Source organism: Mercenaria mercenaria, chromosome 8 (assembly GCF_021730395.1).
Source record: "Mercenaria mercenaria strain notata chromosome 8, MADL_Memer_1, whole genome shotgun sequence".
Classification (NCBI taxonomy): Eukaryota; Metazoa; Mollusca; class Bivalvia; order Venerida; family Veneridae; genus Mercenaria; species Mercenaria mercenaria.
This window is the reverse complement of record NC_069368.1, coordinates 75231319-75244581: the sequence shown is the minus strand read 5'-3', so window position 1 is coordinate 75244581 and position 13263 is coordinate 75231319. Positions and strand designations below refer to the sequence as shown.

General features: G+C 33.5%; 1 protein-coding gene across 5 annotated transcripts in view; it reads right to left on the bottom strand.

Annotated features, from left to right (window-relative positions):
- Window positions 1-13263, bottom strand: part of LOC123566048 (uncharacterized) — a 46727-nt gene that overhangs the window by 24908 nt on the left and 8556 nt on the right. For 3 of the 5 annotated variants that reach the window (XM_045359876.2, XM_045359875.2, XM_045359873.2), the window contains exon 2: window positions 3593-3673. In XM_045359876.2, coding sequence (XP_045215811.2) covers window positions 3593-3644 — 52 coding nt within the window. In that variant the 5' untranslated portion in view covers window positions 3645-3673. Of the gene's footprint in view, window positions 1-3139; window positions 3224-3592; window positions 3674-13263 lie in introns of all 5 variants that reach the window. The other 2 variants (XM_045359878.2, XM_045359877.2) reach the window with 1 other exon arrangement.

The window sequence follows — 13263 nt, the reverse complement described above, 5'->3', positions numbered from 1 at the left end:
CAAGTAATAAATCGAAAGTGGTCAGTCATATTGCAGAATGACCGAAAACAAGACAACTGGCGATATAAATATTATACGCTGTTGCTTGCTAAATAAGTCTCTAAGGACAAGAGAAACTTAAAATTTCGTACTACAGTTTTAAATACATTATTTGTATTTGTCATTAGCATTAGAAATATATTAACTCTACATTAACATTGTCATTAAACCTTGAAAATGAACTGGCTGATATCCCCTTTCGTATGTGCCTTTAATAAGTGTCAGACGTTATAATGCCCTTCCGTTTCAAATCGTGACAGGAAATCCATATACAGTCCCTATAATAACACTTATTTTAGTTAGAAGGACAGTTTGGTTATATTTCTCGACTTGCTTATTTAATGTTAATAATGTCTAAACGTGTGATATTGGTAAACTGTATATGTCATACATATACTGTTGATATGTATACCTACACAACATTTCCAAATGTTTCATATGCTGCAAATATTGGGACATATATATATTCTAATTATATCAGCACGTATTGTGGTGTTCGAATAAACTGCTTTTGAAATTCAATGCTATTGCTATGGCGCTCAGAATGAAGCAATGTGTTCTAAGTATAGTTACAAGTAACATACTTTTTCTTCGATATATTAAATATTAAAGTGTCGTCATTTATTCAAAGTTGATATTTTCATAGAAAAAAAACCCGTGAAACAATTACTTTGTCGATTTTCAAATTCTTATTCAGGTAATTTTACATGCAGTATGACCGGAAAATTGTCGTAAAAAACATCTATTCACGAATAACTACTGTCAACTAAAGGCACTTACTTTCTAATATTTTTAAAGATGAACTACATTTTTTTCATTATAATTTGCATGAACTCTAGATTTGAATATTCAGTGATAAAAGATATTGAATATATTTTAGCATTTGATTTTGTTAAGTATGTTTGATTAATAATCTCTCAAACTAAAAGTTTGAAGCCCAAAGGACAACAATGTCGAGTCAGTTTTTTTGTTGACACACCGCCTGAATGACGTAATCATTTCAATCAATTACAACAAGTTATTTTGTAAAAAAATATATATCTTGACCAGAACTAAAGTTATTTTACAGGAACGATCATCTACACAAGAAAGATATTTTTAAGAATGCAAATCTCAGATCGTTCAACACGACATTTTTGTCGTTTTATTGGTGCTGTGTAGTTTCTCAGCTTGAAATTTGGCCTGTGAGGTTCCACTATTCCCGCTTTTATAGCTTTGGGTGTTTTATAATCAGCCCTTGGATAAGGTGCCTGATTTTTAATTTTGTCTTTTGGCAGTTTCTTTGATAAGCAGGCTCCATAACAACAGATACCCTTTCTAAATTCCAGTTCATTTAGTTCTGCCATTAATCCATTATTTTATCTTGGAACCATACGCCGTTTTCATGAAATAACACTAAAGCATTATTGAAGGTTCCGTGTGCATCGGCCTTATGATCACATCTGCAGATGTCTCTAAAAAAAATTGTATTTTTTTTTTGTATTTGTAGCATGCGTAACTGTGAGCTCTTCTCAACCCTGGGCGAGAGGGCGTGGACGGTAGCATTCATTTTCACTACCGTCCATGAACGTTTTTGTTGTGTTGAGCTACCTGTGGAGTTTCAACTTCTTTATTTTACCAGGTACACTTATACGTTTTATGTACCATCCATGTTGAAACAGAGTAAAGTGATGTTGTTTTTCTCCGTACGACCTATCATAAAAAAGTATAAATGAAGCTATCATTAGTCCGCAAAAATATTATCCGGTCCCAAACAATCCTTACCAAATAGGTATGTCAAATTACATCTAAATATTTCAGGTAACATCCATCTTCTAGCACAGGAAATTGGTATCGGTTTTCCCCTATGGCCAATAAGAAATAAAGTTACTGAATCAGTCATTCATAGTAACAACAAAGGAAAACATCTCTATAAAAATGTCAGAAAAGGGATTTCGCAAAATAAAAGAAAAAAGATCCCTTTATGCAATACACGGTAAACATACATCCCACATAAGATCTTAAATGACTTTTGGTCCTCTGTTGTTACCTAGACCTTTCAGATAGGAACCCGGGGGATGCGTTCATTGACACACCGTCTCATTTGAATTGACAATTGACCTCTAAATTTGACCTTTACCTTTGAAGCTCTATTATCCTCTATTATCAATAACAAGATCCATTTGTTTAAACAGCTAATATCTTAAAGTCTGTCTAGCTCTATATAGTTCCTCAATTAGTTCAATTTACTTACACCTGTTTCTTGATTAATTTGCACTGTCTGAACTATTTCATTATGATATCTAACAAACCACTATTCTTAAACGCGATTCTTTAAAGTCTGTATAGTTTAATATACATGTAATTCCTAAATTTAGTTCATTTTGCATAATTTATTTCTTATTCAAATAGCATAATCAGAATAAAAAGACATAGTGATTTCATGAGGACAAAATTATAGAGTGTTTGTACCGATTTCTATTATACGATACAGTTACGATATATTTAACATTACAAAAACGCAAGGGACCAAATGAACCGCGAAGAATTGTGGCCAATCACAGAGTCAGCACATCTCGGCAACTGTACGTTGTATAAATGCAGAATGCCGTGGTGCTGTGTAATGCTAAACTTCTCATAATATACCGATATATATCGAAGAAAGAAGGAAGCACACATATTTGCATAATTTGAAAAGAAATTACAAATTGCCATGTCAAGAAATGCTGTATTTGTATATATATCGGCATGTTTACAATATACAATGTCACTGTATGCCCCGTAAAGCCATAACATAGAATATTTTTTATCTGCTTTTTATTCTAAATATTAACCAAATCAAAATTTGCAATATTTCAATGATGATGCAAAATCACAAAAAGCTTCCTTTGCCGATTTACGCCAAGTCTTGTCCCTTAAAAAACCTTGAGAAAATGTGCTATTCGATAATGCTTACGATCGAATTAGTGTGATAATGGACTAAATGTATATTCTGTAAGACCATGGACCAGCGGATACAAAGTGCACTTTATGTCAAGCATATTGTTTTAACAAACGTGTATGTGAGTAATAGTTAGCCTATATAGGGTCGTTTTGAATACTTTTATTATTAAAAATTTACCTCTCCTGCAGGTCTTTCTATCCATTTAATTTACATATTTCATCCTAATTTTCAAGCAAGTTCAGCACATAGTTGGATCACAATCTATGACAACATTGGGAATCATGGAAAATAATATGTGTAAGATTAGCTCTTTTAGTCAGTTGACATACACTAGATTTAAAATATCAATATATATAGCATGTATTGGACACTATCACAATTACATGTTACAATAAACAAGCAGTGCACACAGTAAAATAAATGCATGTTGTTCTTAAAAAAAAGTATCATATCATGTTTCGTGGTAATTACACGAAAGGTTTTAGTTTTGTGTCCAATATGATACATTGAGTCCGAGCGTTTCATTTGTAACTACTTATAAATTTGCCATTTTAGTTACATCTGTGTCATTGAAGTTACATTTGTGACCACAACACACGACCATATTACTATGGTAATTTTTATACTTACTTGTTTTTATCCGATGAATCATTACTTGCAAGCCGGCAACAAGTATGATCATTAAGATGAAGAACACACGTGTATTTCTACCTACAACAATAAAAGTACGATATGATATAAACTTACAGAAAGGCTTGTTTCCGGACTGTATTACCCAGTGTTAAGAGTCTTAAACATCAGCTACAAATATTCAGTTTGCAATACCTTTAAACATATAATATGTCAGTTTCAGAAATTGTTGCACCAGATAATATGAAAGTTGCATGAGTTAAGCCATTATATAAAAAAGTAGTAAACTTGGAGATGACAATTACAGACAAGTCAGTAGTTTATGCATTGTTTTTAAAATTTAAGAAAAAATCTGTACATACACAGATTGAAAGTGTTTAGTTGAGCGGAAATAATTATATCTAAAACAAAGTCATGACTTTGTATGTTAATAAAAAAGTAAGCCATATGACACAGACGAGAAGGTCAGACATTACAGCAGCATAACCTGGATGAGCATTTAGAGATGCCTATATTATACCTGTTCCGACAGAAAGTTTTAAAGGTAGGCTTAGCGTCTCACACTGTCCGAACATAATCATATGTAATAAATACTTTCTAATTTTAAAATACTAATTGAAAATTGGCATAACATGTATGTAAATAACATATTGATAAATTAGGTTTAGGTGCGCACCATAAATTGGTTTATCATCAGTTTTCGCAAATCATTATATTCAGATAAATAAGTTTTATCATCTGTACACCAATTTAATCAATTTTCTCAGTTATTTATGATTTAAAGAAAGGAAACCATATCATGAAAATATAGACCTAAAATTTCAATGATTTTGAAAATATGTTACCTAGACTATCCCAAATGAAAGGCCGATTTGCTTTTCTTTTTTCTTTCGTTCTTTTTTATTCACTAATTAATCGGCTGTACCCAACCATAAGAGCTTGAAATGGTATCCATAAAGCACTTAACTAAAGCACAAAAAGGCGTTTCTACAGACGAAGACCAGATGAACATCAGGTGTGCAATGTCTCTAGTAACCACCCATTTAAAATAAAACCAGGAAAGTGTAGAGTATGCTCAGTAAAGAAATCTGAAGGTGCTGATCAAATGGCTCGAGGTATATGTAATTCCATGCTTTAGCAGAATATGTTGAATTACTTTTTGTAAGGCAAGTGATATAGGATCATCGTCACCCTCTTCTTTTACTTCGTCTTTCTCTAATTTTTTTCTTAAGAAATCCTGTTACATTGTTACATTGAAACCACCGTTATTTGTCTTTTTACTCGTTTAAGATCACTGACACCTTTAGTCCGTCTGTTCATCTGTCAGTTTGCTTGTGTATCTGTTTCTGTAACCTTCAAATCAATATCAGAACTTTTTAAATGGGGTTTTCTTTAAATTTTCAAACAATGACTAGAGGCATTAAGAGGATGTGCAGTATAGTGGAACCATTATTCAAACATGCTATCTTTTAAAATCTCCATTTGTTAAATCTAGAGAAAGTGCGATGTACAACAGACATAAGTCTATCTTGTTTTTAAATCCTACCAGGTTTGAACTGTTTTGATTTCCGTGTACTTGCCTGTTTCGTCGGACCCATTAGGGTTTTTCTCTTGATGCTCTGTCTTCTGGAAAGGCACTGAGTACACACGACTTTTTTTATTTTTTTAAGGTTTGCGTTTATACTGAAAAAATTTTCATGTTTTACATGCCATGACTTTTGTTACCTTTGCTTGTATTAGAGTAGTCTGGTGTGGATTACTTTATTTACACTGTCCTGTAACTTCGGAACATGATGGGTGTAAAAATGAGGTTTGATGCTCCCCAGTGGTATTTTTGCAACTGTCCTTTCCAGGGCGGTGCCCAACTATAATCCTTTATTTGTTGGTTTTGCTTATTTATTTTATTATCTGGCTCATGTCACTTTTGTAGAGCAATCAATTGTGTTTGATCTCGGAACAATAACATTACGTTTTAAATCATCAACCCATGAAAAATTTATTTATCACGACCAGAACTTTAAAATGTTGAATGGTATTGATTAGAACGCTCAAAAAATACAAATAACATAAAGGGGACATGCAGTGTATTAAAACAATATCTGTATCTCGCTTACGTTTTATATAATTCCAATTATTTTATTAATTTAAAATTCACTCGTGTTACATTTGTCCAAACAACAATTCCGACATTATCAAAAGAATTTTGTTGAATACCATGTCAGAATTCATTTATTGGTAGTGCATATGTACAAAAAATGTCATGCATAAATATGTACAGTTTTTTTTTCTTCTTTTTTTTATTTCTTCATTTTCTTTCATTTGATCCGGTCATGCATTAACGGGAGAAAATTTGAGTATGAACATGGCAAATGCAATGCCAGAGACTGACATATATCCTTGCGCAGATAGAACACTGGTCTTTTTTCTCTTTCATAATATGTTCTCCTCGTAACATTAACATGCAGTCTAATTTATAGTATGTTTTGCTGTGTAAGTTCCGAATCATTAAAACACTGCCCTCTACAACATATTTACTTGCTTCTTCCTGTGGAATTTATTTGAACTCAAAATTACTCTAATAAAAATTCGTTCAAACACCTTCAATACATGGTTTTATTAATGCTGTTTATTTGTGAGTCCCGTTTATGAATATTTAAAACATGTTGACCGTTTCGAAGAAAAACAGAATGGTCATTTAATATTGTACCGGAATGGTAAGGTCAACTCATATGAAAACAATGCATTTAACCGTTGTGTCGTGTTTTTATGCAAGAATTGCGATAATACAGTTTTGTTTTGTGTAGTAGAGTCTGCAGAAGCCCTTGGGATATGTTTTGGCCTCGACTGTCGGATATTTTCGCAGGCTTCTGCTTAAAAAAGAAACGTGTATTATCCCTATAATCTTACCATGCTGACTTTCTAAAATCTTCCATTCAGTTTAGCTGTGATGGTCACGCCCCTAAATGAGATGGGAGAAAGGGCGAAAGCCACGAAGGCATGAAATCGGCCTAAATAATCACAATTTCTGAAAATAATGCTTTTTGAAAAAATCGATCATTTTTATTGGGGCACTCCTTGAACATTATATACAATACTTACTTTTGAGTTTTGTTTTGTTTTTATTGAAAACTACAAAAGATAATGAAGTATTGACCTACAATTTGATTAAAAATAATCACATGAACACAGGCCTCGACCACCAATTATAATTCTTTAAATTAACAAACCTATTTCATTCAAAAATATAGTTACATTTTTTTGGTTGAAACCTGTGCTGATGGAGAAACATTATTATTATGTCCGCTGATTTCGTACAAAAAGTGTTCAATGAACTGGTAAAATCCTGGATTACGTAGATGTTTGCGTAATGTTTCTGATATTTTGTAACGAAATCTAGACTAGAAGCACTACATATTCACCATACAACACTATTTCTTATAATTCTTTATTATGTTGATCATTTCAACGGGATAAATACCCTAGTAGCTGACGACGACGACAACAAGAACATAAACAACAACAACAACATTGCATAGTTTACAACCTACCTAGTAACATGAGAGGGTAGAAAATATATCGTTATACTCGCTCAGTTTTTAAGCGATGTTTGTGAAGAGAAGTGATTTACCAAATTAATATGAACCCGCTTTAGCCAGGAAAAAATCATCAAGTAGGTAGATTAACTGTTCAAATAAGTCAAAACTTTTTGAAACCATGATCTGCAAAGTTGATTTATTAAAGCCATCGCAATGTAAACTTACTGATCTGTATGTAATAATTACACTTTGTAGTACATACAAACGAAAGCGTCTTGAAAGAGACAAATTGCAAATATCAAAAACACCCGGCCCACCTGCAGTCAATATTTACTCAACTAAATTTAGACTACTAAAAATAGCAAACATATTTGTGTTCTCATATAATTTTATCTAGGAGTTACGCAGTGGTAAATTAGCACAGTGGATACATCACTGGCATTCAGATCTCGACGATCGACCCTTCCTTATATTGTGTTTTGATTGTTTTCTTTTTTTAAGCAATTTTGCACTGCTTTTTCCAAAATCAACAAAATAAATTTTGATGTAAGTATTACATAGATAATGCTATTATATATCATATTTGATTGATAATGTTTTAAAGAAACCTGGCATATTGATAGAATGTTTTATGACAACTTCCCCATATGAATAAATAGTTGAAAGCATAAATTGTATGTGTGAACTAGATTTAGTGAACACTTTTTACTTTGCCGAACCTCTCGTATCTGGATAGAGAACGTTCTACTGAGCATATTATTGTCAACATGACCGAAAACAATTGAAGATTGAAAATAATTGACATTTGATTGTAAGCTTAGTTATAGTCGTAAGAGGTAATTCATGTGGGAGTCGCCAGAGACTGTAAAATAAGTATAAGGATAGTGCAAGGTACGGTAACGGAAGACGCTCCAATTTCAGAATGTTACCTGGTTCTTAAGCATGTCAGTGTAAATCAAGTCAACACAGGACTCATTTTTCTAATGGTATTTAATTTAATTAGAGTTGAAGGAGCTCGAAATCATAATCCCTGTTTTCGTAGTATCGCAGAGTTACTGGTTTACCATGCGCCCACCTAAAATATCACTAAACAAACGGGTCTTAAAACTTTTGTGTTTAAAACACAACAACAATGCTTTATAATAAATAAAAACAATTTCACTTGCTGCTTTTAAATGATGTTGATATATGTACATAATTATACGAATATATCTAAATGTGGACATTATTTTTGTTCCACAATGCCAAAGTTTGATGCATGTACTGTTTGTCTAAAAAGAACAAAGCCAAAGAACGATGGTCAATTAACAAAGACATAAAGACATATTTACAAAGGAGGTTGTTTATTGAAACCAAAGAAAGTGACACTATATGTAACAAGTGCAGACACAAGTACTATGTGACAGAAACAGTTACTTACGAAAAAAAAAACAATCGATATGATCCAGAATATTTTCCATCAACATCATAACCAAGGAGTAAATGTACTCCAATTAGTTCACCATCAATAAGTATAAATATGAAAACTGCAAACAAAAGTCATTCTTGGTGTTTATTGTGCAAGCGTCCAGGTCCAAAGCTTGTAGTTTTGTTTTCTGTGGCAAGATTCAGTGTATTTCTGGAACAGAATAACAAATACCTGCTGGTTCCAGATGTTGTCTTGTCCACCTGTATGAAGGACTTTTCAGCCCTGCTTCTTTGAAAATGTGCGAGTTATTGAAAATGCTTACGTAAAGAGGACATTCATTCCTTAACTGCTAACAAATGAGGAAAGTGTGTCGCAGCAGACGAAACAAATTTGATTTGGATTACCTGACAGATTCTGATTATGAAAGTTTGACAGGGTTAAACCGTATTAAGTTTGATGATGTTTTTCGTCATGTAGCAGACAAAATTCGAAATACACCAACCAGATCAGCACGTACTACTCTGGTATATTTCTGCTACAGATGAAGTCGGGTTTATCAAACAAGTTACTTTCCACTTTGTTTGGAATAAGAGATCAAGCATCCAACGTGCCATTCCTTTACCAGACATGCTCTGTCGAGAAGATTTGCTCCTTATATCTAGGTGTTGAAAGCCAGACAATGGAAGACATTATAAACAACTACATCAGACCATTAGCAAAGTCTTTGTTAAAAAATGGGCAACTGACAATCGTTCTTGATGGCACATACGTATATATTCAAAAGAGCAACAACATTAGCTTTCAAAGACGTACTAACTCAATGCACAAAGGGCGTCCCTTAATTAAGCTCATGGTTAAAGTAACGGCAACTGCATATTTTGTTACTATGATGAAACCTTACTTTGCTGATTCATAAAATAATGATGCGTTCATTCTATATCATATGTAAAAAAAACAAATACAGAGGATTTCAGAAACTTTGTACAAATAGACGATGTATTTGTAGTTGATAGTGTTTTTCAGAATTCTCTATCACTACTTGAGGAATTTGGGTATTAGGGCTGAAATGCCATCTTTTATCAATTAAGTAAGAAGCAGATGTATTGCGAAGATGCAAACAACAGTAGAGTTTAAGGTAAATACTTGTCTGTAATTTCAAAATTTCGATATTAATAGTCATTTTTGCATCCAGAAATATCTGAAAATACAGGAAATTAGTTTAGTATTGAAGCCTCATGTAAACTACCAGACCGAGTTGAAAGGTACTGAGTTAGACATATGTAATTTGTGATGAAACTAGATAAAGCAATTAATGCAAGTTTATAAAACGTATGTATGTTGGAAAATGTGCTGTCATACATGTACGGATACGCTGTATACTTCCTTCACAATTTCAATTTGCGTTTGCATGTAGCCTTTCATTATAGACCTATATTTTCTTATATTCTTTGTGAATGTCTTTTTATTTACTTTACAGATTCGTTTGGTAGTAGAATCATCAAATGCAAGAATTGAAGTAGTTCAGTTACGTTCTGCCAACGAACCAAATTCCATATCTTGGGGAAAGTTCACATGGAAGCTCTAGGGTAGAGTAGAGACCGACTTTATACTCGATAACCCACTTGAACGGTATAAATTAGTACACAAATCGTACCTTCTCTGTTGGAGAGTTGAACTCTGCAAACACCACGTCGAGGTAGGGTTAACTGGTTCCTTGCTTTTCATCACAGCGCTTAATGTGCAGGGGAAAAACAGTTTTAGATATTTCCAGGACCCAATTTTTGATTGGTCTGTTAACTTTACTGGTGGGAGCAAGTATCATTTACACAACAGCCTACACTTCTCTAGAGTTCCAATGTGAACTTGCCCTTGGAGACTACCTGAGAATAATTTGTGCGCTGTCGAATAGGTACTTCGAGCTATTATTTTCTCCTCAAAGTGAAGACGATAACTCTCGTTTGGCTTCGAAAGTGCTCTCATTATCATCCGGTGGTAACACTTTGAAATCGTTAAGTTATGTTGTGCCTGACAATATCCACGGTTCACCGAGGAGCAACCACGCTCATTGAAATGTGACGTGTATACAATGAAAATGTATTCGAGATGCATACAACGGCTGCGATATACAGTTACATGCTGACGACAATGATTTGTTATGTGTTAGAATTCAAAGTCGTCATACGTCGTCAAGGAAACATCTTTTGTGGATCAGACATTTTTGTCGGTACTGTAAATGTCGTGCCGGAGAATGTGTAGTCGGCATGTGTTGTCACTTGCCTTTGTTATCTGGTATGTTGGTTATGCGCGGCATTTAGAGAGTAACATGTATGGCATTCAAAACTTGGGATAACATCTCGCTGATACTAATAACATACCAGAGCCAATAGATATGTCAGATTCAGAAAGTTAAGTAAGTATTATGGAAGAGTGACTGTTAATACTGTGCTAGATATAATGTGTTACAAGTTGTTGTAATGGTATATATATTAACTCCATGAAGTTAATCAATCTGCATATAAGAAATTCCACTCAACCGAAACCGCCCTATTAAAAGTCCAAAATGACATTCTTCAATCGTTGGATAAGAACAATGTGACTATTCTTGTGATGCTTGATCTCTCTGCAGCATTTGACGCTATTGACTATGGGACGTTGATTCATCGCCTTGAACGTCACTTTGGTATTACAGGCAAGCCACTCGCATGGATGATGTCATAACTAAGTGACCGCTACCAGATCGTATGCATAGATGGCGAGCTATCACAACCAGTGCTAATGAAGAACTGTACCCCAAGGGTCTGTCATGGGTTCAAAGAACTACACAGTGTTCACAAAACCAGTCGGAGCTATCTTCAGAAAGCACGGACTAAACAATGATTTCTATGCGGACGATTCGCAGTTATATCAATCCTTCAAACCAATAAACAAAATGTCTATTGAAGAGACCATTCATCGCGTTGAACGTTGTTTAAAGGATATAGTAAGTTGGATGAATACCAACATGTTGAAACTCAATACTGAAAAAAACAGAATTAATCATATTTTCATCTGAACACAAGACAAAATCTGTTTCAAACATATCTGTGAATGTAGACGGCTCTGAAATCAAACAATCAGGCAGTGTCAGGAACCTCGGTGCTTTCCTGGATTCGAACATGAGGATGGAGCAACATGTAAATAGTGTGACAGAATAATGTTAGCGGTGTTTTTTTTTCTGTGGGATGTATCATTGATATTCTCCGGACCGTTTAGGTAGGGACTGATCCAATCATCCGGTACGGTTTGCATGCTGTGATGCATTTCGCAGACATCATACCGGTTAATTCTGTCTGTTCAAAATGTTAGATATCTTCTGTTCTATTCTGCTCTGTGTCTTAGATAGGTCAGTTTATGCTTTACAATACTGTATTGTTGTTTCATGTTTTGATCTGCCTACCTTCAATTTAAAATGCTTGGTAACTTATTACCGTAATGCAATTTTAAGTTCTTCTATGATAGTTCAATTACCATTTTTTATTGAACATTATATAAATGTTTTTATGTAAAGCACTTTTGAACGCATTTTTATATGAAAAGAGTGCTATATAAATGTAGTATATGATAATGATAATAATAATAATTGCAGAACAGTAAGATTGTATGACAGTAGTGTCAGAGATAGACGTATAAATTTTCGGTTATTGTTTCAACATTCGTACATGTACACTATAGTATTTACGTCATTTGCATTTGATGTCTGTGGAGTTTTGACTGATTCAAATTGATATGTTGACTTAGTTTGTTATATCTGTATCAAAACGAGTTTTAAAACATCCATTTATGACTGATACTGACGTTCTAATTATATATACTAAGAAATTAAAACTACATAATGATATGTCTTATTTGGTTAAGGTTTTGTTTATAAGTTTGTTAGATGGAAATTTTGAACACATGTTAACTGTGATGAGATGCCATGCAGTGCTCAAGTTGGATAACTCCGTTTCAAGATTTCAATTTTTCACTTGTTTGAAAAGTTATCTCTAGATTTTATTTTCGGATCTCGTTTTTATTAGTGATAATGAATGCTATTCATGTAATTGTTGTAATATTGATAGCACGCTTGTCTTCCTTGATTTTACTTCGGTAAAAACATAAATTCAGAATGAAAGATAGGCGTCGGTCTGTAAGATGAAACATGCTTTTGTGTGATATACCTAAGATATTTCAATTCTAAAGCGTATCCGAAGTTATATTGTAATGTAAACATTCAGTCATTGCGATATAATTTGTCTATCATTCATTTGACACTATCTTAGTTATTTTTGCACTAATTTAGATATTGCAAAATGCAAATATGTTCCATTCATCTATGATTTCAATCATATGGTCCATAGTTTTGTTGGCGATCATAACGCTTGCGGTTTCCGGTTTAGGCCGTAACGAGGCTCTGTCCATATGCCACTTTTACATTTTTTAACGGGTCTGATATTCATACAGTCAAGCTTTAATTTCCTAAAATTAGGAGACGGAAATGAACGAAAACGATTGAACTATTTTTAAGCATTATGTTCGTACAGTAAGGTATGAAAATGTGTAGACAAGTTTTATAAAAAAAAAATTGAAGGCGTCAATCAACAAAAGTAAGGAAGCTTTATCCTGAATGCCGGAACTACAAGTCGTATATGTGAAAGAATTACCACTATACTGTTCAATCAATATCCTAAATAGCATATATGTCGCTGCTT